The sequence below is a fragment of the Xiphias gladius genome, chromosome 23 (genome assembly GCF_016859285.1).
Source record: "Xiphias gladius isolate SHS-SW01 ecotype Sanya breed wild chromosome 23, ASM1685928v1, whole genome shotgun sequence".
In the NCBI taxonomy this organism is placed as follows: domain Eukaryota; kingdom Metazoa; phylum Chordata; class Actinopteri; order Istiophoriformes; family Xiphiidae; genus Xiphias; species Xiphias gladius.
The window spans coordinates 8,957,212-8,978,364 of NC_053422.1; the positions used below are offsets into that span (position 1 = coordinate 8,957,212).

Here is a 21,153-nt window from a genome sequence, read left to right on the forward strand (position 1 = left end):
TAGACTAATGATCATAACTGAAGTTTTTTTTCCTCCCTCTCTTTTCCGGTTTGCTCCAGTACTTTAAAGACTTTGGTGACATCATTAAAGAGACTGTGAGCAAGAGCAAGCTCATCAATCCTGTACAGAGCGCCAGGACAGTCTGTTTGAGCCTACAGCAGGTGTGCACTTGTTAAAACCTTAATAATAATGTTAATGATGAGACCGCCTGAGAATTATTATTATTTATATTTATTTTTTTAATATATTGATTGTAAAGTGTGATGGCAATGAACTTTTAGTGAATACATGACATATATACCTTCCACAGGGAATTTGTAATTTGAAAACTGTCATTAGTTATGATGATAGTACTAAAGCTGCATCACACTAAAAACATCATTACTGAATGTTGTTTTCTCTTTTGATAGTTTTGTTGTTTCACATCTTTTTGATTGTCACAAATTTGTTAGCTGATTGTGGAGCTTTGTTTTTATCATTTCATAATCGCAATGTTCTGATGACGACTGTGCTTTTTACATATATAAGGGAACATTTTTGCACTGAAAAACAGCAGCTACCAAGACCTAACAGATCTTTGTGTGTGTATTTAACAAAACATGCATCTTCCGCTAATACATATAAACAAAACAATTGAGCAAAAAAAGTTAAAATATTATAAAGAACTTCTATATGCTTTCAAATAACATTTAAGATGAAAATTTTCAGATGAACTGTATACTGAAAATAAGAATAACTTACCTATAGTTTATCCTAAAAGAGGATAAACTGTTGATGTATCTAAAAAAATAAAAATAAAAAACAGGATATGCAAGGATGAGTTTTACAAACATTTACTTCTAAAAAGGTAAATTTATCGTTTTTAAGCGAGTTGCTTTATTTCTACATGTGGAAAATGTCCACATATGTTACATTACATTAGCTGTTAGCTGCCCCAAAGGTAGATGTGCATCCTCAATTGGTTGTAAATGGCAATGTATGTATTTACAATCTTTTTACTATATTAGTAACATTTGGATTGCGCATATTCATTTTCTTTAATAGTCAGTTCAGTGTTTCATGATGCAAACTTCTTATTTGATTCTCCAAGTAAATTAAAACCGGCGCTTGAATTGCGTAGAGGTATTTTTTAACCTTGCCCAAACAAGTGGAACAGTCTGTCCATATCTATAGAACTGTCTGAATATCGTTCCTTTCGCGTAACATGTTTACACAAAGTCATGTTTGTGCGTATTCAGCTGTTCTCAGAGATGCTTACGGAGGACCATAGCAGGCAGGATCTCCGTGAGATTAGAGACTTGGCCAAGAGGCTCGCCATGAGCTTTGGCATCGATCTTCATCGTGTCCGCAAACCACTGGTGGCCCTGCACATGTGAGTAAAACACATGCCTATGACAAACGCATACAGACCAGATGTGTGAGGTCCTCACTCAGTTTATTAAATTTTGATTTTTACCATTTCACTTTACCAAGTGCAGTTTTTCAGCTCTTGGGGGCTGCAGTAGCTCAGTAAAAGAAATAGATAGAGGAAATGTGTGTTGCAGGAGACCTGACATGACAATTAACTCAGGTGGTGATGAATCGCCACATTTGAAGGGTGTAAATTAAACATTACGTTTAGTACAGTATTATTTCTTTTAACATTATAGTTCATTCTATGTTATAAATGTTTTTATGTTAGAGCTGATGCGTGTGTTGTGTTTGCTCTCAGGGACGGTATACGTTTTGCGTTTCGCGACCCACAGGAGGGAGCGGAGCAGCTTCCGAATATGGCCTTCTTGGAGATTCTCAGCGAGTTCAGTTTTAAGCTGCTGCAACAGGACCGCGCCCAGCTGTGAGAAACTAAAACACACAAAAACGTGAACTGTCAGAAGGGAAGGTTAATTGGCTGAATCCAGTGCCAATGTTTTAGCTAATTTCTCTATTATTATTCAGTAGAGGTACGTAAGTTATTCCAGAAACGCCCCAAAGGAAATGGATTTTGTACCTTTTTGACAACGGGGGGGGTCAATTTTCTGATTTAAGAAACTTTAAATTCTCAGTCTTTCTTGTGTAATAACAGCAAGCAAGTATATACAGATATACACAGAGTAAAATAAATGTATTCAATACTGAAATTTCTTGTCAGTAGTGCAGAAGTGGGATTGGAGCACTCATATTCCAAACTGTAGGCTAAAGCTGCTGAAGCAAGCTTTTTATGTATTGAAATAAGCTTTTTGTTAAAAAAATAATTCTAACAGTAATGTTTATACATTTATTCCTTAAATTTCTCTATAGGTTCTGTGTTAATGGTTGAACTGGATCAAAATCGATTCACCATAATTTACGGAAACCTGCACAAACCGAGCCACTAAACACAAACAAAGGCTTCCTTGGTCTTTGTCCTCATCCCTCTGTCGCTGTCGTCCCCTCCCAGGGCTGCATTGTTGAAATCAGAGTGTCCCAGTGCTGCCCTCTCCTGGCCCTCGGTCAGACTGTATCAGCGTTCTTTGGAGGTTCGCACCCCTTCCAGACCCAGAGAGCATGAGGAGAGAGGTGATGCTGTCTCCTCACATGAAACTCCTGTAGCTAAACGCAAGAGGACCACTGCTCGGGGTGAGATGGTCACACATGCTATGCAAAAAACCCTGTGTATGGATACACTGTGCACATAACCAGTAATACTTGAAAAGGTGTTATATGAATGATTTTGGAATGATGTAGGAAAATGATGTCTTTGATTCCCTTTTTAAAGGTACGTCCCTGAACCAATGATTATTTTCATTAATGATTACTCTTTCTACCATTCGTGGTTTAATTGTAAAGGAAAATAGTTTTTAAAAAATGCCGATCACAAGTTCGCCCAAGGTGACATCTTCAGATTCCCTTTTATATCCAACAAACAGTTCAAATTCAAAGGTGTTCAATTTGCAATGATATGAAACAGAGAAAAACTGCATTTCTCATATTCATAATCTTGAACTGGTGATTGAGTTATGACTGAAATGATTGATCTCTTATTAAAATTGTTGTCAGTTTTCTTTTGTCTGGGTAATTAACCCCTAACCTTGTCAGTGCTAATGTGTTTGTGAATCCATTGGACTGTATCATATCTGTCATTTAGTGTTGACTTTGTAAAACAAATACAATAAAAATGAAAATACAGTGAACAAAATGTTATAGTTAATAACCTCCTCTAGTGACTTGTGTGTCCTTCAGGTTCAGTGTCCAGCACCACCAGAGGATCCTGGTTGGACAGCAGCAGTATCAACAGCAGACTTCACACCCCAGCCCTCACCTCTACTGTCCAGAGACAGCCAGCCAAGAAGCTGGCCTCCAGAAAACCCACAGCACTAGAGTCTGATATCGGCAGCGGCTTAAATGAGCCGGAGTCCGAGGATGAATTCTCCTCGGGGTAAGTTGAATTTTATCATCAACACGTCTGAAGAATCTACTATGTCTTTTGCCAGGGGTTGGTTACTTTCTGTCAGTCTCCGCCAAGAGTCGACTACTCCCTGTTATGTCCTAAATCAACAAATTGTGCAGTGTTGTGTGGCAAAGGGCTGGCTGTTTTTTTTTCAACATCAACCGTCACCCCGAGGAAAAAAAAAAAAAAAATTCCACAAGGCGATGTTGCAAACATAAAAATTTTGTGACTTGATGACTGAAGGTCTTGCTGATAAAATATTTATTTTTGTTTAAATAAAGTTGTATACAATTCATTTTCCTCATCCGTTAACACGTATTCAAATAGATGCAGATACAGTAGGTAGATAGAAACAGTATGTAGATGTAGAAAGAAAAAAAGAGGGAAGAAAGGAGGGTTTAACAGGTGCTTTGAACAATTTACCAGCCAGCTAAAATTTGTACTAGCTTGAGCCTCAGACTTCATGGCTGCCAAAATTTACCTGCTGCCATTCTCCAGGCCCCAGATGCGAAAGGTGAAGCAGATCAAACGACGCCAGCTGTCCTCCAGCCAGACTGGCCCCAATTTGGATCAGCAAGACCTGAACTCCCACCTCACCTTGTAAGACTGATCTGAAAGGGGGATACAAACGGTGCCATGCCAGAGTACTTGTCTCATGTCACAATAGCTATTATCATCCAAGAATAATTGATAAAAATCGTTCTGTGTGTGTGATTCACAGGCTGTCCTTGATTGAAGATGACACTGCAGAAAGAGGGGAGGCGGAGATTGAGGATTATGAAAGTGACCGTGAATCTGCATATACACTGGTAAAAACAAAACATCTTGGCACAAATTACACACTCATACACATCAGGTATAGTACTTGTCATTAATGAGTCAGCTTTGAATCCTGTATTTTTCTATATAATCCTGAAATTTTGGCTTTAACATACAGATTTGATTAGATTTGTGTATTTTTGTCATTCTCTCAAATCTGCGTTTTCAGTTTAAGTAGCAACATGTATTACGCTGTTTTGCCACTGTGTTGGATCAGGGCAACTGAGCTACAGTTGAATTGATGCCCATTAAAATACATGATACTTTTTTACCAGCAGAGTATAATGAATAAAGCACAAATAAATTCAGGATTTGTGGAGGCTGTGTCCATTTCTGATGCAAGAGGTATGAAGTATACATATTTTGACAGTGACTCTAGTGAAATAGTATTCCAGTTTGTGGGAGTTTTCTTGACTTGATTTTTTTTTTTTTGTAATTTCAAGATGAAGGACTACATTCCTGGCAAGCTCAAACTTTCATCCTGTTTTTGCTCTACAGCCCTCCACTCGTCACACTTCAGCCAGTGTCCTTGATGAGCTCTTTGATTGAGGGCACGGAGACCTGGATCATCTAGGGAACAGTTCTTTTTGATGAATACACTCAACTCTACTGTGTTTTTTTTTTTTTGGTTTCAAAACATTCGAGTGTACTAGATATTAGGGCCATCAGTTCTTCTACATGACCCCTTACTGAGTTCACCTATCAGTTCAACTTTAAGTCAATTGGAGGGAAAAAGAGGCAAAAAATTGATTATGAAGTCTGGAGACAAAAACTAACATAATTCACTGTTAGGAGTGTTTGTGTTTGGAACACACAGAGAAGCAGTTCTGATATTAAAGTCTTAAGAAAAATTCCAAATGGTTAAAAGGAAATGTTATGTTGAGGTTTCGTATGATCCCTGTTTGCTGACAACAAGCTGAAAGTCTTGTACTGCTGTTGACAGCACCTTTTGTTTTTGAACATTGTTAATTTAATGTTTATTAAAAGATGCTTAATTGAGCACGCTTAATTTTGTTTTTGTTTTTTTTGTTTGTTCGTTTGTTTGCTTTGTCTGTTTTTGTTTATTTTTCAAGAACTTTTTGGGGGAAATGAGATCAAAATGCCAGGAGTGAGTAAATGGCACAGCACAGGAGAAATAGGAAACAGACTCAGAGCTTGCTACAATAACCATTTGCGAGATGTGAGCTGTGAAAAAGTGGTGGTTACTATGTACAGAGTTACGCAGGTGCCTAAACTTCTGCACATGCCACAAGTACTGTTTAATTTTACAGTGCATTAACAGTACAGTATATTTTTTTCCTGTTTCAATGTACAGTGCATTAACATTTGAAGACAGGCTCACTTTTAATGTCTCGTACATGTTAGGGGTCATGTTTTACTTATTTTCTCCAAAACCTTTGCACACAAGTTCATCTGTAAACAGTATGTAACAAGGTCCTGTTTGTTAGCGTTTACATGAGCCACGCATTTACATTGGTATGTGTTGTAGATTTATTACAGATTATGTAAAAGTTAGGATTACAATTAAAGTGAAATCTTCTGCTTTCATCTCGGGGCCAAATATTTTAGCTGTAGGGTCAGATTTGGCCCGGGGCCGCTATTTGCCACCGCTGGCCTACAGTGTCTCGGTTCAGGTTCAGCCCGGGGTCACTCGGTTGTACGAAATCCAATCATCGCCGTTCGCGCCATTCCTGACAAACAGGGCGGAAGTTGGACGAGCCACGTGACGCATAATCACTAGCAACTTTCGCGCCACCACAAAATCCCGCCTCTCCCCGCGGAAAGAAGCGACGCGATTGGCCGCCGGAGACGTCAGACTCGCGCCACTTCTTGCACCGCGACCGAGGAGAAACTCAAGCTGAAAGTGAATGAATACAGGTCTCCGGTGTTGGTGAAGCAGCTAAACCGTAAATCCAAGCTGCACTTTTTTTCGTCGGTGCCGTTAGGATTTCGATATCACGTCGCCTCACCTGAGGGTCCACGTCTGCAGCCATGGCTCCTAAGGATTATGCGGCGGAGAAAGGTAATGGGTTAACTTTCACAGTAACGGCATGGCAGCAACAGGTCGGCCTAATAGACTTCTCTTTTAACTGAAAGTGTCCGATAAAATGCTATTCGAAAATGTAGTGAATGTTAGCCACGGAGTGTATTGGGTATAAAAGCCAATTTGTTGAGTTTGTGCAGTCCAAATAGTTGTATTCAACCAATCGCATGCTATTACATCCTGTTTTTTTTTCTTTCTCCCTCTGTACTAACTTACCGTGCCACAACCACAACCTCGAAAGTTCTGCGTGTAAAATGTGTTCAATAAGATCCGGATATGGGTGACTGTTGTTCACGTTGAAGTTGCACAAACTTTTCTGGTCGCCATGTAATTTTTTTTTTTTTAGGAACTAGTTAGGCATTGTCTGTGAGCCTGTTGACTACCCGATGACCCGGATGGATCTGCTTAAACAAAGGAGCAGGCGCCAGTGTGCAAGCACATGTCCAACAATAACTTGCACTTGAGGTCGTAAATTAATGGAGGCGGAGGGGGATTTCTTAGTAACAAGATACTAACGATGGAAAGTTGACAACTGGTGCTTATTTTGTTCATTTTAATCTGTAGCCTTTCGGCTCATGAAACAAGACCCCACAATAAAGCAACGGGGAAAAAAAGTAGCCAGTTATTTATAACGTTAGACATCCCATGTTCAGCACAAGTTTTTAAAGTTACTCAGAAAACGTTGCACCGACTCAATCGAGACAATTTAGGCCATCGTGACGGACAGAACTTCTCAGTTGTGTGAATACAGCGTTGCTGTGTTATCCAAAGTTTAAAGGCTTTAGCTTGTTACGCCTTTTCCCTTGTTTCTCAACGGTGAAACAGCGCGACATTAACGGTAAATGTTTTCAAACGCTCGATGCCAGTGGGTTACCCAGTGGCATTCAACGCTTTATTTCAACTTATCGCGACCTATGGTGCCAGCTTTATGCACTTGTTTTCTGGTGTTTTTTTTTTTTTTTTTTAAGCGTCCTCAGACAGAGATTCCTCCCACTAAACATCCACAAAGTTTAGCTGCCCCAACCAACGTTAACGCTACATTAGCATGCTAGCCAGTTAGCTACCTCTCTTTAACTTGTGTAACTGACAGCCAGTCAGCTGAAGTGCCATTTTGCATTTAGATGCACTGACGGTTTTAGTAATATTACCTGGTGGTGAGTCGACCTGGTTTTTTCGGGTGCTTTGATAAAGGGCGCTTAGTTTAGAGTCCACGGCGGTTTGAACGCGAACGTTATTTTGAGGTTAATCAAACAACGTTATGTTTACGGTAACGGTTTAGGCACCCCCTGCGTACATTGCTAAAATATTCAAACTCTTATGCAACATTCGAAGGTAGCGTAAGTTTGGCGTGAAGGTTTGTGACCAAGTCTAGCCGTGCTTTGGCTTTAAATTCCGGTTGCTTAACTACTACGCCCGTATAACAATTTATTGTATTTATTTTTCCAATTACTTACTATAACCGAAACTTTACAAATACTTGATCAGTCTCCCAATTTGCGAATTCAATAGCCCCATCAAACTGTTCGGAAGTTTCACTCGGGGAGTGTACGAACCGTCGGGAACCTTGACTGTTAAGCTTTTAAGTCGGCGACCTCGTACCGCCCGTAGTCGTATTTTATTACGGCGAGGACGGTGGCTAATATCGATGGAGCCGCCTGTGTTCGACAGAACTGCGCTAACCCAAGCTAACGTTAGAAGATGGCTGGCCCGCGGTTTGACAACAACAGCCCGGATTATTTTTAAGAGCGGAGGCATCGCGGAGGGGTTTATGAGTGACGAGGCACAAAAGCCATGTGCTGCTTTGTTTACAATAACATCCTCGAACAGAGAAATAATAAACCAGAGCTGCAGATTTTCTGCTACAGCGTCAAAGTAAGTGGAGTATTTCGATCGTCTGTTAATGCTAGTTTCGTTTTTTGCGACGTAGATTTAAAAATTGTTAGTAGTTGTGGCTCTTTCGAGAAGTGAGGGTTATTATCCCAAAAAAATGGACACTGAACTGACGCGCCTGTTGTTGTATTTACATTCTTACTCTAAGCCATCTGCAGCATAACGTCCGTTATTTCACTCTAAAACTATGATAGCAAGTACACGCGAAAGGGAATTTGCTTCATGCAGTACGTCGGTGGCAGTTTGTGCTTTACCGTAGGCAATAGTGACTCATCGAGATTACAGGATGCCATGTTACTCAACAAAGGGGGTCGTCGCAGGACAACAAATTAGCTCCCAGTCTGTAGGCCCATTGGTGGTGGCGGTGGTGGTGGTGTTGCTCAACATTTTCAACAGCTTTAAAACTTGGAAAGCTGCTTTTATGTTTAGTCAAAAAAAAAAAAGGTAACATCAGATCAATTGTTTCTTTGTATGCACATATAGCTAACAAACAATCTCCACCTAGTGTCTGCTGGATGTGCCTCTTTTTTTTTTCTTTTTTTTCTTTTTGCTGTGAAATAAAGCTAAAGGCGATTTTGTTTTTATTTATTTTTTTGTTTTTTTTTTTTTTTTGCAGAAAAATGCAAAAGGTTCCTGCAGGAGTTTTACACAGAGGATGACAATGGGAAGAAGGTGTTCAAATATGGAGCTCAGCTTGTAAGTATAGTAAACAACTCAGCTTGTAAGTATAGTAAACAAATAGTAAAATTGGGCGTAGCTTTCAGAGTTTGACTGTTTTGGGCCTCACTAGGAAGGTTGTTGATTTAACATATCACACAAACTGAATAAATTTGACTGAAAAAAAGTGCTGATGTATGGTGGAGTACTGAGTTTTCTTTTGTCCTCTTGAATTGTATTTTAGGGTACTCTCTGTCTTGGACATAATTTAGTCTTAGTCCCTTTTTGAAAAGTAATCTCAGTTTTTGCTTAACCTAATGCCTTCATATTTAGAGGCTGAAGTGTTTATCTAAACAAATGATTAATTTTTTGGTACAAAATGTATCAGCTTCTGATTGGGGGTTCACACAAAAGGTATGTCACTTGGGTGTACAAGTGGCACAACTGAAAGCTCACCTCCCCTATAGATAAAATATAGATCTATATCTATAAAGAGAGAGACAGCTATATTTTATTTATTATTATTATTATTATTATTATTATGAAAAAAATATATGTATACATAGTTACACTTAATATAAATACTGCATAGAAGGCAAAAAATGCCCTCGTGTATTTGCAAAATGTGCGGGCCATTATAATCAGGTTAGGCTATGAAGTTGTATCTAGATGCACTGTCACAGCCTGCCCAAGTCTGTGAAACTGTAGAGGTGTCATTGTTACTGAGCAGTATCAGTGCAGACGGGGTCGTGTAGTTGTTAAGTGGCTCATCTAATTACCTGTCTGTATGTGCAGGTGGCGCTGGCGCACAGGGAGCAGGTGTCTGTCTTTGTGGAACTGGACGATGTGGCCGAGGAACACCCCGAGCTGGTCGAGAGTGTCTGTGAGAATGCCAAACGCTACACGGGCCTGTTTGCTGATGCCGTCCACGAGCTGCTACCAGAGTACAAAGAAAGAGATGTACGTGGACTTGCACAGTTAATCCTGTATGGGGTTTAAACAAAGTCAGTGTTTTGATTAAAATATCAACTGTAATGATTAGACAGTACAATATCAATTCATTGTCACGGTATATAATAAAGTATAACGTTTGCCTTTGCCTATTAAAATGGAAATGCATACATGCTTTTGTATCCAGATTGTGGCCAAAGATTCCCTGGACGTGTACATTGAGCACAGGCTTATGATGGAACAGAGGGGTCGCGACCCTGCAGACACTCGAGACCCACGTAACCAATACCCACCTGAACTCATGAGGAGATTGTAAGTTGACTCAGATTCGGGATTGATTTTATTTATTCTAACATATTTTGGTTATTCGACAATGCCTGGTGGAGTACTTCATTTGTTTTCAGCCTTTCAAAAGGGTTCCTTCACAGTAAATCTTGCATATACATATATTTACGCAGGATTACCTTTCTTATGAACTTTGTCTTCCATCCACAGTGAGCTGTACTTTAAGCCTCCCAACACCGCTAAACCTAAAGTGGTGCGTGATGTACGAGCTGACAGCATCGGGCACCTGGTGACGGTTCGAGGCATAGTGACCCGTGCCACTGAGGTCAAACCAATGATGGCTGTAGCTACTTACACATGTGACCAGTGTGGTGCTGAGACCTATCAGCCAGTAAGATTGGTTTTAATCCTGCAGTCATTTACATCCTGTGACAAGATCTACAATAAACATGTATCCGTCATGCATTCTCCTTGTACTTCAGATCCAGTCTCCCTCCTTCATGCCCCTCATCATGTGTCCCAGCCAAGAGTGTGTCACAAACAAATCTGGAGGTCGTCTCTACTTGCAGACCAGAGGCTCCAAATTTGTCAAATTCCAGGAGCTACGCATTCAGGAACATGTACGGAACTAAATCCAATAAAATACTCAATCCCTTCCATAAATAGGATTGAACTATTGTGATAGATCAATTTCCTGCTTTCTCATCAGTTTCTTCTATTATCTTTATAGAGTGATCAGGTGCCTGTTGGTAATATTCCAAGGAGCATGTCAATATACGCCCGCGGAGAAAACACACGTCTTGCCCAGCCAGGAGATCATGTAGCCATCACAGGAGTCTTCCTCCCTCTTCTGCGCACGGGTTTCAAACAAGCTGTCCAGGTAAGTGGCTTTTGACCTGAATTTTGGATGCTTCTGTGTCAGCCCAGACTGCACAATACCCCACACTCAAACCTATAGGAAAATTCATAATTAGAGAGGGGATTTAGAGGTTATGGTTTTTGAGGAAAATATTTGGGTTAAAACTGCCCTTGGTCCCAAACTGCATCTCTATCCAAAGACTCTCCGTCCCTTCATAAAATGTCCTGTTTTGGTCCTTTCAGGGACTTCTGTCGGAAACTTACCTGGAGGCCCACAGCATCACACTCATGAACAAGATGGAGGATGATGAGCTTGGTAACGAGGAGCTGACTGATGAGGAGCTGCGCAGCATCACAGGTAGGGGTCCCTGTGTGCGACTAAACTACATTAAACCACATGAATGCCAAAATCTGACAATGCAGAAAATTGCCTCACTCTTGTAGCAACTGAAGTGACTGTATTCTATGTTGCAGATGAAGGATTTTATGAGAAACTAGCCGGTTCAATAGCACCAGAGATCTATGGACATGAAGACGTGAAAAAGGCTCTTCTTCTGCTGCTGGTTGGAGGAGTTGAACAGGCGCCTAAAGGCATGAAAATCAGAGGTGAGCACAGTCATGAGACCCTAAACTTCTTCCCAAACAATAGACAGTCAATTCAGGACTGTTTATCTCAGAGGGAAATACGTTGTTGGAGTTGCAAATCAAGATTCAAGAACTTGTCATTTCGCAAGCACAATGAAATTCCAACTTTGTCCACTTCAAATGGTGCATTGTATTTAAGCCTATTTCCAAAGAACAAATTAGTCGGGAATGAGATAGAAATATAAAATATCAGATTAAACAAAAGTAAAGAATTTAAGCAATATAAGCACACAATACAAACGTATAACGTGTAAAATACAATCAAAAATAAAATAAAACTAAATGTGCAGTGTGACAGGTATGGAGTGATGGTCTATTGCCCTGTAGAATGATGTGTATGTTTGGTGTAGAATTATTGCACATAATCAGTGACATAAGTAAAAAAATGCACTTGCTCAAATGATAGCAGCACATCATTGTCAGAATGGGGAGATGTCGGAGGTCATTAGTGCCACAGCTTTTGGGGAAAAAGCTGTTTTTCGGTGTATTTGTGCAGCTTGCTCTAAAGCGCCTTCCTGATGGGAGGAGCTTAAACAGGTGGTGGGTGTGTGTGGGTGTGTGTGTGTGTGATGATCCTAGCCCTACTCACAGTGCGAGTGCTGCAGGGTTGTTCAAGTGATTGCAGATCAATGCCAGCAATACCCTGTGTTTTCACAACACCATGGAGGGCTTTTGTTTGTCAGCTTAGGTGTAGCTGCTGTACCAGGTTGTTTATACAGTTTTATAGTTTTTGCCAGAGCTAGTTGTAGACATAACCCACCAAAACAAAAAGAGGTAATAGTGTTGATTCCACCCCTTGGAATATTCCTTGATTCTCATCTCATCATGTTGTAAAAAAAATATCCTGTCTAACAGTAATTATTACAGTAAGTAGAGTATTTAACTGTCGCCAAAATATGTCAACAGTGAATTATCTTTAAATGCTTGAGAATTGATTTATTAAATGAGCAAAACCTTTTTTTTTTTTTTTTTTTTTACATAGGATAGGTAGGATTTTCACTTTATGCCATTATTAATGGCAATTGTTTAATAAATATTATAGATAACAAGGTAAGGGCTCAAACAAAAGTAATTGCCCTTTGAAATCTTGTAATAACTGCAACACTCTTACTGTTTTGGCTTTTTCTCCCTTAAGGAAACATAAACATCTGCCTGATGGGAGACCCAGGAGTTGCCAAGTCACAGCTGCTGTCCTACATTGACCGTCTGGCTCCTCGAAGTGAGTGCAGTCCTGTTTGTTTGAGTAAAAGTCCTGTATCTGGTTTAATATTTTATCCTGCAAGGCATTATATTTCCATTAGGGTTTATGAGGTAAAATATTAACTTTTGATGTGATAGTCTGACTGGAGAAGAGTAGTTTTGGGGACACACAAAGATTAGAAAATCACAAAGTAGGCAAAAGTATAGTTTACACTTTGACAACCTGATACTCGCATTTGTATGTCTTCGTTTGATAAAACCTATTCGGCTTTGTATGCCATTTAAAAACAAAATGTGTACCATTTCACCCAGGTCTCACTCAGTCACTTTTTCTCCCGTCTCCTCTGTGGCTTTCAGGCCAGTACACAACAGGTCGGGGATCGTCCGGTGTCGGTCTGACTGCAGCAGTGATGCGTGACCCCCTGACTGGAGAAATGACCCTGGAAGGGGGGGCCTTGGTGCTGGCTGACCTGGGCATCTGTTGCATTGATGAGTTTGACAAGATGGCCGACGCTGACCGCACGGCCATCCATGAGGTGATGGAGCAGCAGACCATCTCCATTGCAAAGGTAAAGAGAAATGGCTTGTGGTTTAATTAGACTGCCGGTTGATAAGTTGAAAGGTAAAGTCTGCGAAACACATGTTGAATGTTTCTCTTTCCCCAGGCGGGCATCATGACCTCCCTCAATGCCCGTTGCTCCATTCTAGCCGCCGCCAACCCCGCCTACGGTCGCTATAATCCCAGGAAGAGCATCGAGCAGAACATTCAGCTGCCGGCTGCTCTGCTCTCCCGTTTCGACCTGCTATGGCTGATCCAAGACAAGCCGGACGCTGACGCTGACCTGCGTCTGGCCCAGCACATCACCTACGTCCACCAGCACTGCCGCCAGCCGCCCACTCACTTCGACCCCATCGACATGAAGCTGATGAGGTGACGATGATCTCCGTTATATTTCAAAAATGTTTGTTTTCAAATTTACTACTATATTAAAAGTTTTAAAAGTATAATGTCAAACCTAGCAACTGAATTGCGGATTATAATTCCCTTTCAGACGTTACATCACTCTGTGTAAGAAGCGGCAGCCTGTGGTGCCCGAGTCGCTAGCTGACTACATCACTGCTGCTTACGTGGAGATGAGGAAAGAGGCCCGAGTCAGCAAAGACACCACCTTTACCTCTGCCCGTACCCTCCTCTCCATCCTCCGTCTGTCTACTGCCTTGGTGAGAACTACACCTCCACTCAAGTCAGCTGTAGTTAAAACTGGAAACTTTTACAGGCCACTGGCAGGAATTTAACTCTGCAGCAGGTCTATAATTGTGTCAGAAATTAGCTTTCTTTGACTCACTGCACGCAAGTATAACGTTATCACATCAAATTGAATGTGCTCGTAATGTCTAATGAGGGTTTTTAAATTTAGAGCCTTTACTGAAACTATATTTAAAAGGTACCAGAAGATAACCTGGTTTGTGGGAGTAATGTTTGGTTGCAGTTATTTTAATAGTTAAATTGTTTTTCATCCTGCTGTGCCCTTTTTTTTTTTTTTTTTAATTAACAGTCCAGTATGAGATAAAGTGCTTACAGTGCAGGTAGTGATGATAACCTGGCCTACTGCAGTGTGAGCACTTCTTTCCCACACTGGACAAAAGCTCTCCAATCTGTCAAACACTGAAGATCATCTTTCCCTATGATTCGGCAATATAACATCAGATGAATAACTGTATACATGAATTGTAAAAACTGTATTTTGCACTTTAGAAAAAGCAAATACTTCCTGAACGGGTTTTTATTATCTAGTTCTATCTCGGCCTCTGGGTGCCAAAAGTGCTGTTTGTGCAGGTAGCATTTATCCAACTACTGCAAAACCAGCACTTCAGGCAGACGGGTCGGCAATGTGCTCCACACAGATATCCACAAGGGGGCAAACTGCTGCCACAACAAGGCCTGTGTCAAAGAAACAGCTTGAATTGTAGTGTTGAGAATCCATCACAATTGCACATAAACTGAACTCTGCATTCGCCCTAATGCTACAGATGATTTCTGACACCTTCATCACCCTGCAGGTGAGATACTGTAAGAGGTTTTTCTGATCCTGGCCAGCTTTGCAGGGTGGGCAGTCAGCCTGTGTGCGTTCGGTACAGCTGTGCAAACCCATGCAAAACTGACCGTGGCCAGAGCTTTCATCAATATGTTCTACATAAAAACCTGATCTTCAAAGTGTCCAGGTCCTTTTTTTTTTTTTAGCATTTTTGTCTCATGTTTTAATTTCAACTTGTAGAGAGACTAGCTGGTGTTGAGAGGCGGAGACTTGGGCAATTGCCAGCCATCCCAGAGGGCATTGCACTTGTCTCGGTCTGACAGTGCCGGCACAGCGCAGCCTACATAATCGAGATGGAACTGCTGTCAAGCTCAATTTTTCAGTGTATGTATTTACTCGACTTGATCAATAACAGTCTCCACTCTTTTCCTTTTTGTTGTCCTTCAGGCTCGCCTACGCATAATGGACACTGTGGAGAAGGAAGACGTCAATGAGGCAATGAGACTGATGGAGATGTCAAAGGACTCATTACAAGCTGACAAGTCCAGCAATACAAGGTTAGTGTTAACACTGGGACCTCAGACTTGTCTTAATATTGGCATTAGGTCAGCACCAACTCTACATCACATGAGTGACCGGATGTCGTCTGACTTAACATCCTCTTTACGAGTCTGTTGTATGCCTGTAACAGTAGCTTCATATCCTGGAGGAAGCTGTAAAACGTCTCTGGATTTTTATGGAGCTCTGTTCACACGGCAGCATGTTCATTTAAGTAGGCGTCAAGACTATCGACGTGTGCACACTCCTTTACCATAAACTGTTCTCTAGGCAGGGCTGGAAGACTTCCAGGAGGCTTTTTATATCAGTTGGAGGAGAAGAGAGCCATGGCTTGACTGCTTAATACTTTAAAAATCTGACACCAATAAAATCTTATCTCAGTTTTCATTTAAGAATTAGTTTGATATTCTAAGAAATTGCATTTAGAAAGTACAGTGGTCTTGAACTTCTCTCTCTAGCTCTTTTCATCTTACACAACTATTTGCTGCACTTTAATGTGAACAACCAAGTGAAACACCAAGACTGTCTTCCTGGAGAGAGAGCACCTGTATCCCAGTTTTTAAACAATATCACCCCCGCCCGCCACAAAATTCACATACCAGCTCCTCAAAAGCTCACTAAGTAACATGTTGTATCATCTTTGTTTTAATTTGCACCGTAAAATATGACAGGGGAATCAATCGCATCTCTTGTCAAAAACTGAATTATTTCCCAAAGATGACAAACTATCCCTTTTTTGAAAAAGAATACTCACTTTGTACAGGTTCCATTTCAAACATGTACTTGACATTTATCTGTCAGTCTTCTTCCAGGGTCTAAAGGTCTGAATTCTCATTCTCATTGCACAGGACTCAGCGTCCAGCCGACGTCATCTTCTCTCTGGTCCGTGAGCTCGCCACAGAGGGCGTGGCAGGCCGCGGTGGAGCTGGTGGGGTGGTCCGCATGGCTGAGGCGGAGCAGCGTTGCGTCTCTCGTGGCTTCACGCCCGCGCAGTTCGAGGAGGCCTTGGAGGAGTACGAGGAGCTGAACGTGTGGCAGGTCAACCAGGCCCGCAGCCGCATCACCTTCGTCTGAAGAAGCGGGGACACGTCTTCATGCACGCTGTGTCTCAGCCACCTGAGGGGAAAACTCTTTATTGTGGGTTTTCAACAGACTTGTATTGGTGCTCTTTACTTTTCCTCCTCCAGCATTTTGTAAGACAAGTCAAGCAGAACATGGACTTTTTTTTTTTTTTTTTTTTTTTTTTAAGAATTCCTGCTGTTTGGAGATTCATAGCGCTTTTTATGTTTAAGACTCACTCAAGTAAATCGCTTGTAAATATGTGTCAGAACTTGGTATTGTGCTATCCAAAGTTTAGAGCTTAAAGTTTCCAGCTGAAGTTCAGCATTTCTGTACATTTTATACTTTTGTAATTCTAATCCGGCAAGATAGATTAACATTGAGCCTTGTATTGTGTCAATAGTTATAATAAATTGATGGTTCAATACTATGCTGTATTTGGCTCATTTTGCTACCTGTGTGCACATGAAATGGGATGAAAAATCACAATCCCCCCTGAACACCTGGTTTCTTACTAGAGCAGCTGCTTTGAGCTTTCACACGTCTTGCTTGTAAAAACATGCAAACATAGGGTTGCAACTAACCATTATTTTCACTATCTTAGTCCATAAAATGGTGAAAAATGCCCTTTGCATCTACTTTAAGCCCAAGGTCTCGTCTTCAAGTGGCTCGTTTGTCCGACACAGTTCATCAAACAAGACCAAGACAGTAGTGGAAGAAGTGTTGATGCTCGGTAAAGGCAAAATCAAGCTGTAGAAATATTCCATTAGAAGTCCGGCATTGGAAAGGTTCATTAGAGGTTTCATCAGTAGAAAGAAAGTACTTAAAGGATCAAAAGTAATCAAAGGAAAAACCCATCAACATTATACAATTATAACTATTTCATTATTGCTGATGCATTAATGTGTGCAGCATTTTGATGTTGTAGTTGGTCATGGTGGAGCTAATTTGAACTACTTTGAAGGTAATTTAATCTATCCAACATAATGGTGCATCTCGCGTAAGAGAATCACGTTAGAAGAAGCCGAAACTAGATGTTTGTCGTGTCAATTAAACCTTTTCAATGATTTCTCATCACTTTTTGTGTCACCTCAATGCTCCTAAAATGTTTTGTCCAATTGCAAAAGCTGGCATAAAATGGATTACTCTAGCTGTATTTGTTGCGTACTCCCAGGCCACTTCTGTAGTGTATAACACTGTGAATGCCATGTATCATCACAGTTCACACTAGGTTGTTCTGCATTGGTGAAAAAAAAAAAAAATACTTTCCAAGTTGGATGGGAACCCTGGGACTGCGCTTCAGCTCATAAACATGCAGTATTTGAATGACATGTCCCAGGTTTTGTATGAATGCAGTCATAGTCAATTTTTGAGGCAACTTAAATTTAATAATGGACATACCAAAACAAAAAAGGCAGCTTCCTTTTTTTTTTTTTTAAATGAGTTGATAGTTCCGTCCTTCCAGTCACAGAACAGTTAGAAAAAGCAGGTGTTCTCTGGGTAAAAAAAATAACAGCCTTTAGGAGCTGAGAGCGTTATAGAAATCTCGTAACAACTCATTATAAACGTTCAAGGCTGTGCTGGTTGCCCTATATCATTTTTTTTTATTTTTGGCTGAGATATTGTGCTAGTAGGCAGCATTTTCCCCCACGGTTGCAGTTGTCCCAGCAGGTGATGCCTTTTTCCTTCCAGACTTAATGGGGAGTTTCCATTTGAAGTCTGCTCTCTTTATGGCTTTGCCACTCAGGTCCAGGGGCTTTTTTATTCTTAATTGGCGCCAAAGGCCCCATATTAAACGGTATTAAAGAGAGAGGTGGGAGCAAGAATTTGCTCTCAAAGATCTGGTGAAATCCTATTGGACAGGAGATAAAGTTTCAGCGTGACGGACGCCGAGACCTGTATTTAACACACACAGCCCTGTTAGTCCAGTGAAGACAGCCTCCTGAGCCAGGTGAGTAAAACATGGACTGGTGTGGTTGTGGTGTTCACAATGTTGGATCATTCAACTACAAACAGGATCTTATTCAGTTCCCTGTTGACTCCATCTTTTGTAGCTGCTTTTTTTTTTAATTATTATATTCCATGGTGACATGATAGAATTATAGGTTGACCTGGAGACATAATGTTTCTTCTTCATGCATTTGCACTCATGAGTACACATCGAGATGAATGTCTTTTTTTGTTTTATGTAAAGCATTAGTTTAACAAGTTTGCAAATCTCTTACAGGTCTTTCATTTCAGTAAGAAAAGGAAGTAGAGGACCAAGAATTTGCACATATACCCTCTAATACTTGTCTTTCTCTGTGAACAGTGGTATATAAATATTGTAATATTAGTTTTTGCAAGCTAACAATTTATATTTTAAAAGTAAAATAGCAACTTCTTTTGTCAAATGAAACATACTGCGCATCTTGCAGGGGTTCAAGATGATTTCCACATTATGGCTGGGGGGGGCTCTCTGCTGCCTGACACTGCTCCCAGGTTAGTTCTGATTTCTTCATTGTGCAACTGCTACATCACCAATGTCTCAAATTTTTGGGAGATTGACCTCCAACAAATAATTTGTTTCCTCTTCCAGGGCTGCTGGAGTCCAAATCATTACTGAATGCCATCAAGCAGGAAGGTAACTGCAGACCTTAAATCCCTTTTCAGTTCAAAATTCCGCTCTCTGTCCAGGTGTGCAACTCTACTGCACTTTAAGCACTTTTTAGAAGGACTGAAAAAGTTGACGACTCCTGTTTTAACAGAAATGGTTCCTGTAGGTCACGTTAACATCGACTCCGAGAAAGCAAACGGCTACCTGACTCACTCCAGACCGAAGCGTAACGTTGACCCGAGGTGGTACATGGGAAACCCAGACTTCCAGGCTTATTACAGATACTACAGCAGCATCGGCCACACCGAGGGGGTAAGAGACCAACACCCTGGATTAAAAAAAAAAAAAAATCCATATGCTACATTTAAAGATATGATTCTTTATGAATGAGTAAGCGTACACATTCTCATTCTGGGTGATGCCCTTGAGATTCACACCTGAAAGTCTGACTTCTGTAATGAAGCGGGATTTTCCCTTTGTAAATGCAGTGACTTTGGACGGTAAAGTCCGTATCTACGGACTCAGACACCTGGTTCCAGAAGCTGTGAAATACCTCACAGTCTTTTGTTACTTTCACTGTACAGTCAAAGGAGATTCGTGTGACTTTTGGGCTTCCTGTTGTGAAACAAAGAAAAAAAAAAAAAGAAAAACTCCATACCCCTGTAAAATTAGAAAATATTTTATTTTTCATAATCCCCACATTTAACTTCCATCGCTACAGTATCGTCTCTTTGTTTGTTCCCCCTCTCAGCTCTATGAGATCGACAAACTGCGGATGCTCTACCAGCAGATGAGGTACCTGGAGCACACCTACGGCCCCAACGCCTCCTATTTCCAGAACAAGCTGGGGTTGCCAATGATGCCGACGTGTGACCCCGCTACAGACAAGAAGTGCAAAGTTGTTCCTCTTCCACCTCCCATGAAAGGGGTCCCGAAGCCCACGCCGCCCCCAGCGACCGCTCCCCCTCTTCCTCCTGCTCCATCCATTTCCCAGGCTGACGTGCTGTACCTGTGCAACAGGAAGGACCCCCTCTGCAAGCCCCACATCGTCTACCTGCCCAGCGGCGCCGTGCCCGTGCTCTGCGACCCCCGCTACCACCCCCACTGCACCCCCCAGAAGGCTGCACCGGCCCCCGTGGCAGTGCCTGAGCCTCCTCCGCCTCCACCAAAGAAGTCAGCCCCACCTCCGCCTCCACCAGTCCTCGTCAAGAAGTCTCCCCCTGCCCCCATCCGCATCTTCAAGGGCATGGAGTACGACTGTGACCCCTACTGGGACCCGGACTGCCTGATTGACCACCCACCCAGGCCTATGAAAGGGAAGATTGTGGTCCCGCCACCACCACCGCCTCCTGTGGAGGAGGAGGAGGAGGAGGAGCAGCCTGTGGAGGAGCCAGTACCTCCTGCGCCCGTGGCGAAGAAATTAACCTTCTACCCTCACCCTCACTACTACCCCATGCCCTACGATCCCAGGGATGATCTGTACGACCCGGCCCGCTTCAAGTACCCGGAGCCCGCTGATGCTGCTGATGAGCCCGTGGAGGACAGTCAGTAAAACATCCAGGATGTGTCGGAGGAAAGGCGTTTGATTGAAAACATCCGCAAGACTTTGATTAAAAACATCTAAGCTGCACACTTTCCATATTTTGGGGTGTTTTTACCTTGTGGCTTCCCTGCAAGTGTACTGTCACAGACAACAGCCTGTGCCTAGGCATCGACAAGTTGCATTGTTTGCTTAAACCTTGTTCAATTGACGACTTAATGTATTTACCATCACTGTCAGCATGTGTACAAGCAGTCAACACAAGCATGTCATGCAAATGATTTTTGAGTAATGACATAATAAAATGTGACAAAACAGTCTCTCACCAGCGAACGAGCAGTGTTTTGACTTCACGTCTACTTTTAAAAGGTGCAAGAATACACACAGAAGTAAATGCTTGCTCCTTCCATTGCCACGTGGCAGGTAAGAGCAGACTAGTAAAGCCAACCTGCAGGTCGGGGGTCATTATGTCTAGTTCATATAAATGCTGTCTGCCGTTAGACCTCCGACTCTGCAGCCATAACTCCCCCTGCCCCCCATTTTCCCGCCGCGTACGCCTGCCTTTCCAAAACCTCCAAAGGCAATCGAACAGCAGGAACGCAACTTCAA

At 41.7% G+C, this 21,153-nt stretch overlaps 3 protein-coding genes and 1 long non-coding RNA gene across 6 annotated transcripts in view; 3 read left to right on the forward strand and 1 right to left on the reverse strand.

Moving 5' to 3' along the window:
- The window catches only part of LOC120785175 (cohesin subunit SA-1), a 21,858-nt gene extending 16,634 nt beyond the window's left edge, over positions 1 to 5,224 (forward strand). For 2 of the 3 annotated variants that reach the window (XM_040119630.1, XM_040119631.1), the window contains exons 25-32: positions 60 to 161; positions 1,239 to 1,372; positions 1,712 to 1,834; positions 2,417 to 2,595; positions 3,199 to 3,394; positions 3,905 to 4,006; positions 4,128 to 4,215; positions 4,724 to 4,774. In XM_040119630.1, the coding sequence (XP_039975564.1) occupies positions 60 to 161; positions 1,239 to 1,372; positions 1,712 to 1,834; positions 2,417 to 2,595; positions 3,199 to 3,394; positions 3,905 to 4,006; positions 4,128 to 4,215; positions 4,724 to 4,774 (975 nt within the window). Of the gene's footprint in view, positions 1 to 59; positions 162 to 1,238; positions 1,373 to 1,711; positions 1,835 to 2,416; positions 2,596 to 3,198; positions 3,395 to 3,904; positions 4,007 to 4,127; positions 4,216 to 4,723 lie in introns of all 3 variants that reach the window. The other variant, XM_040119629.1, reaches the window with a different exon arrangement.
- On the reverse strand, positions 1,772 to 7,960 carry LOC120785178. Its single transcript, XR_005706562.1, has 3 exons — positions 7,418 to 7,960; positions 3,888 to 4,017; positions 1,772 to 1,842 (listed from the first exon to the last, which is right to left on the reverse strand). It is a non-coding gene; the product is annotated as an uncharacterized LOC120785178 (long non-coding RNA).
- On the forward strand, positions 5,991 to 16,563 carry mcm7 (minichromosome maintenance complex component 7). Its single transcript, XM_040119632.1, has 15 exons — positions 5,991 to 6,248; positions 8,776 to 8,855; positions 9,612 to 9,776; positions 9,955 to 10,079; positions 10,263 to 10,443; positions 10,535 to 10,672; positions 10,783 to 10,932; positions 11,154 to 11,268; positions 11,385 to 11,516; positions 12,691 to 12,774; positions 13,113 to 13,324; positions 13,421 to 13,686; positions 13,808 to 13,976; positions 15,239 to 15,348; positions 16,198 to 16,563. Exons 1-15 carry the CDS (start codon positions 6,218 to 6,220, stop codon positions 16,421 to 16,423), a joined length of 2,184 nt encoding a protein of 727 aa, XP_039975566.1. The 5' UTR covers positions 5,991 to 6,217; the 3' UTR covers positions 16,424 to 16,563.
- A 1,792-nt stretch (positions 16,564 to 18,355) lies between these two features.
- Positions 18,356 to 20,793, forward strand: LOC120785619 (extensin-like). The gene is made up of 5 exons (XM_040120483.1): positions 18,356 to 18,359; positions 18,826 to 18,889; positions 18,987 to 19,031; positions 19,171 to 19,316; positions 19,756 to 20,793. The coding sequence occupies exons 2-5, from the start codon at positions 18,835 to 18,837 to the stop codon at positions 20,554 to 20,556; spliced, it is 1,047 nt and encodes a 348-aa protein (XP_039976417.1). The 5' UTR covers positions 18,356 to 18,359; positions 18,826 to 18,834; the 3' UTR covers positions 20,557 to 20,793.
- Positions 20,794 to 21,153: the final 360 nt, after the last annotated feature.

Bases quoted from the DNA above. Each gene is read 5' to 3' on its own strand.
- mcm7 (XM_040119632.1), top strand. From the start codon at position 6,218: ATGGCTCCTAAGGATTATGCGGCGGAGAAAG. The intron at 11,269-11,384 runs GTAGGGGTCCCT...TCTATGTTGCAG, and splicing joins GGAGCTGCGCAGCATCACAG to ATGAAGGATTTTATGAGAAA. The intron at 13,325-13,420 runs GTAAAGAGAAAT...CTCTTTCCCCAG, and splicing joins AGACCATCTCCATTGCAAAG to GCGGGCATCATGACCTCCCT.
- LOC120785619 (XM_040120483.1), top strand. From the start codon at position 18,835: ATGATTTCCACATTATGGCTGGGGGGGGCTCTCTGCTGCCTGACACTG. The intron at 19,032-19,170 runs GTAACTGCAGAC...TGGTTCCTGTAG, and splicing joins GAATGCCATCAAGCAGGAAG to GTCACGTTAACATCGACTCC. The intron at 19,317-19,755 runs GTAAGAGACCAA...TCCCCCTCTCAG, and splicing joins GCATCGGCCACACCGAGGGG to CTCTATGAGATCGACAAACT.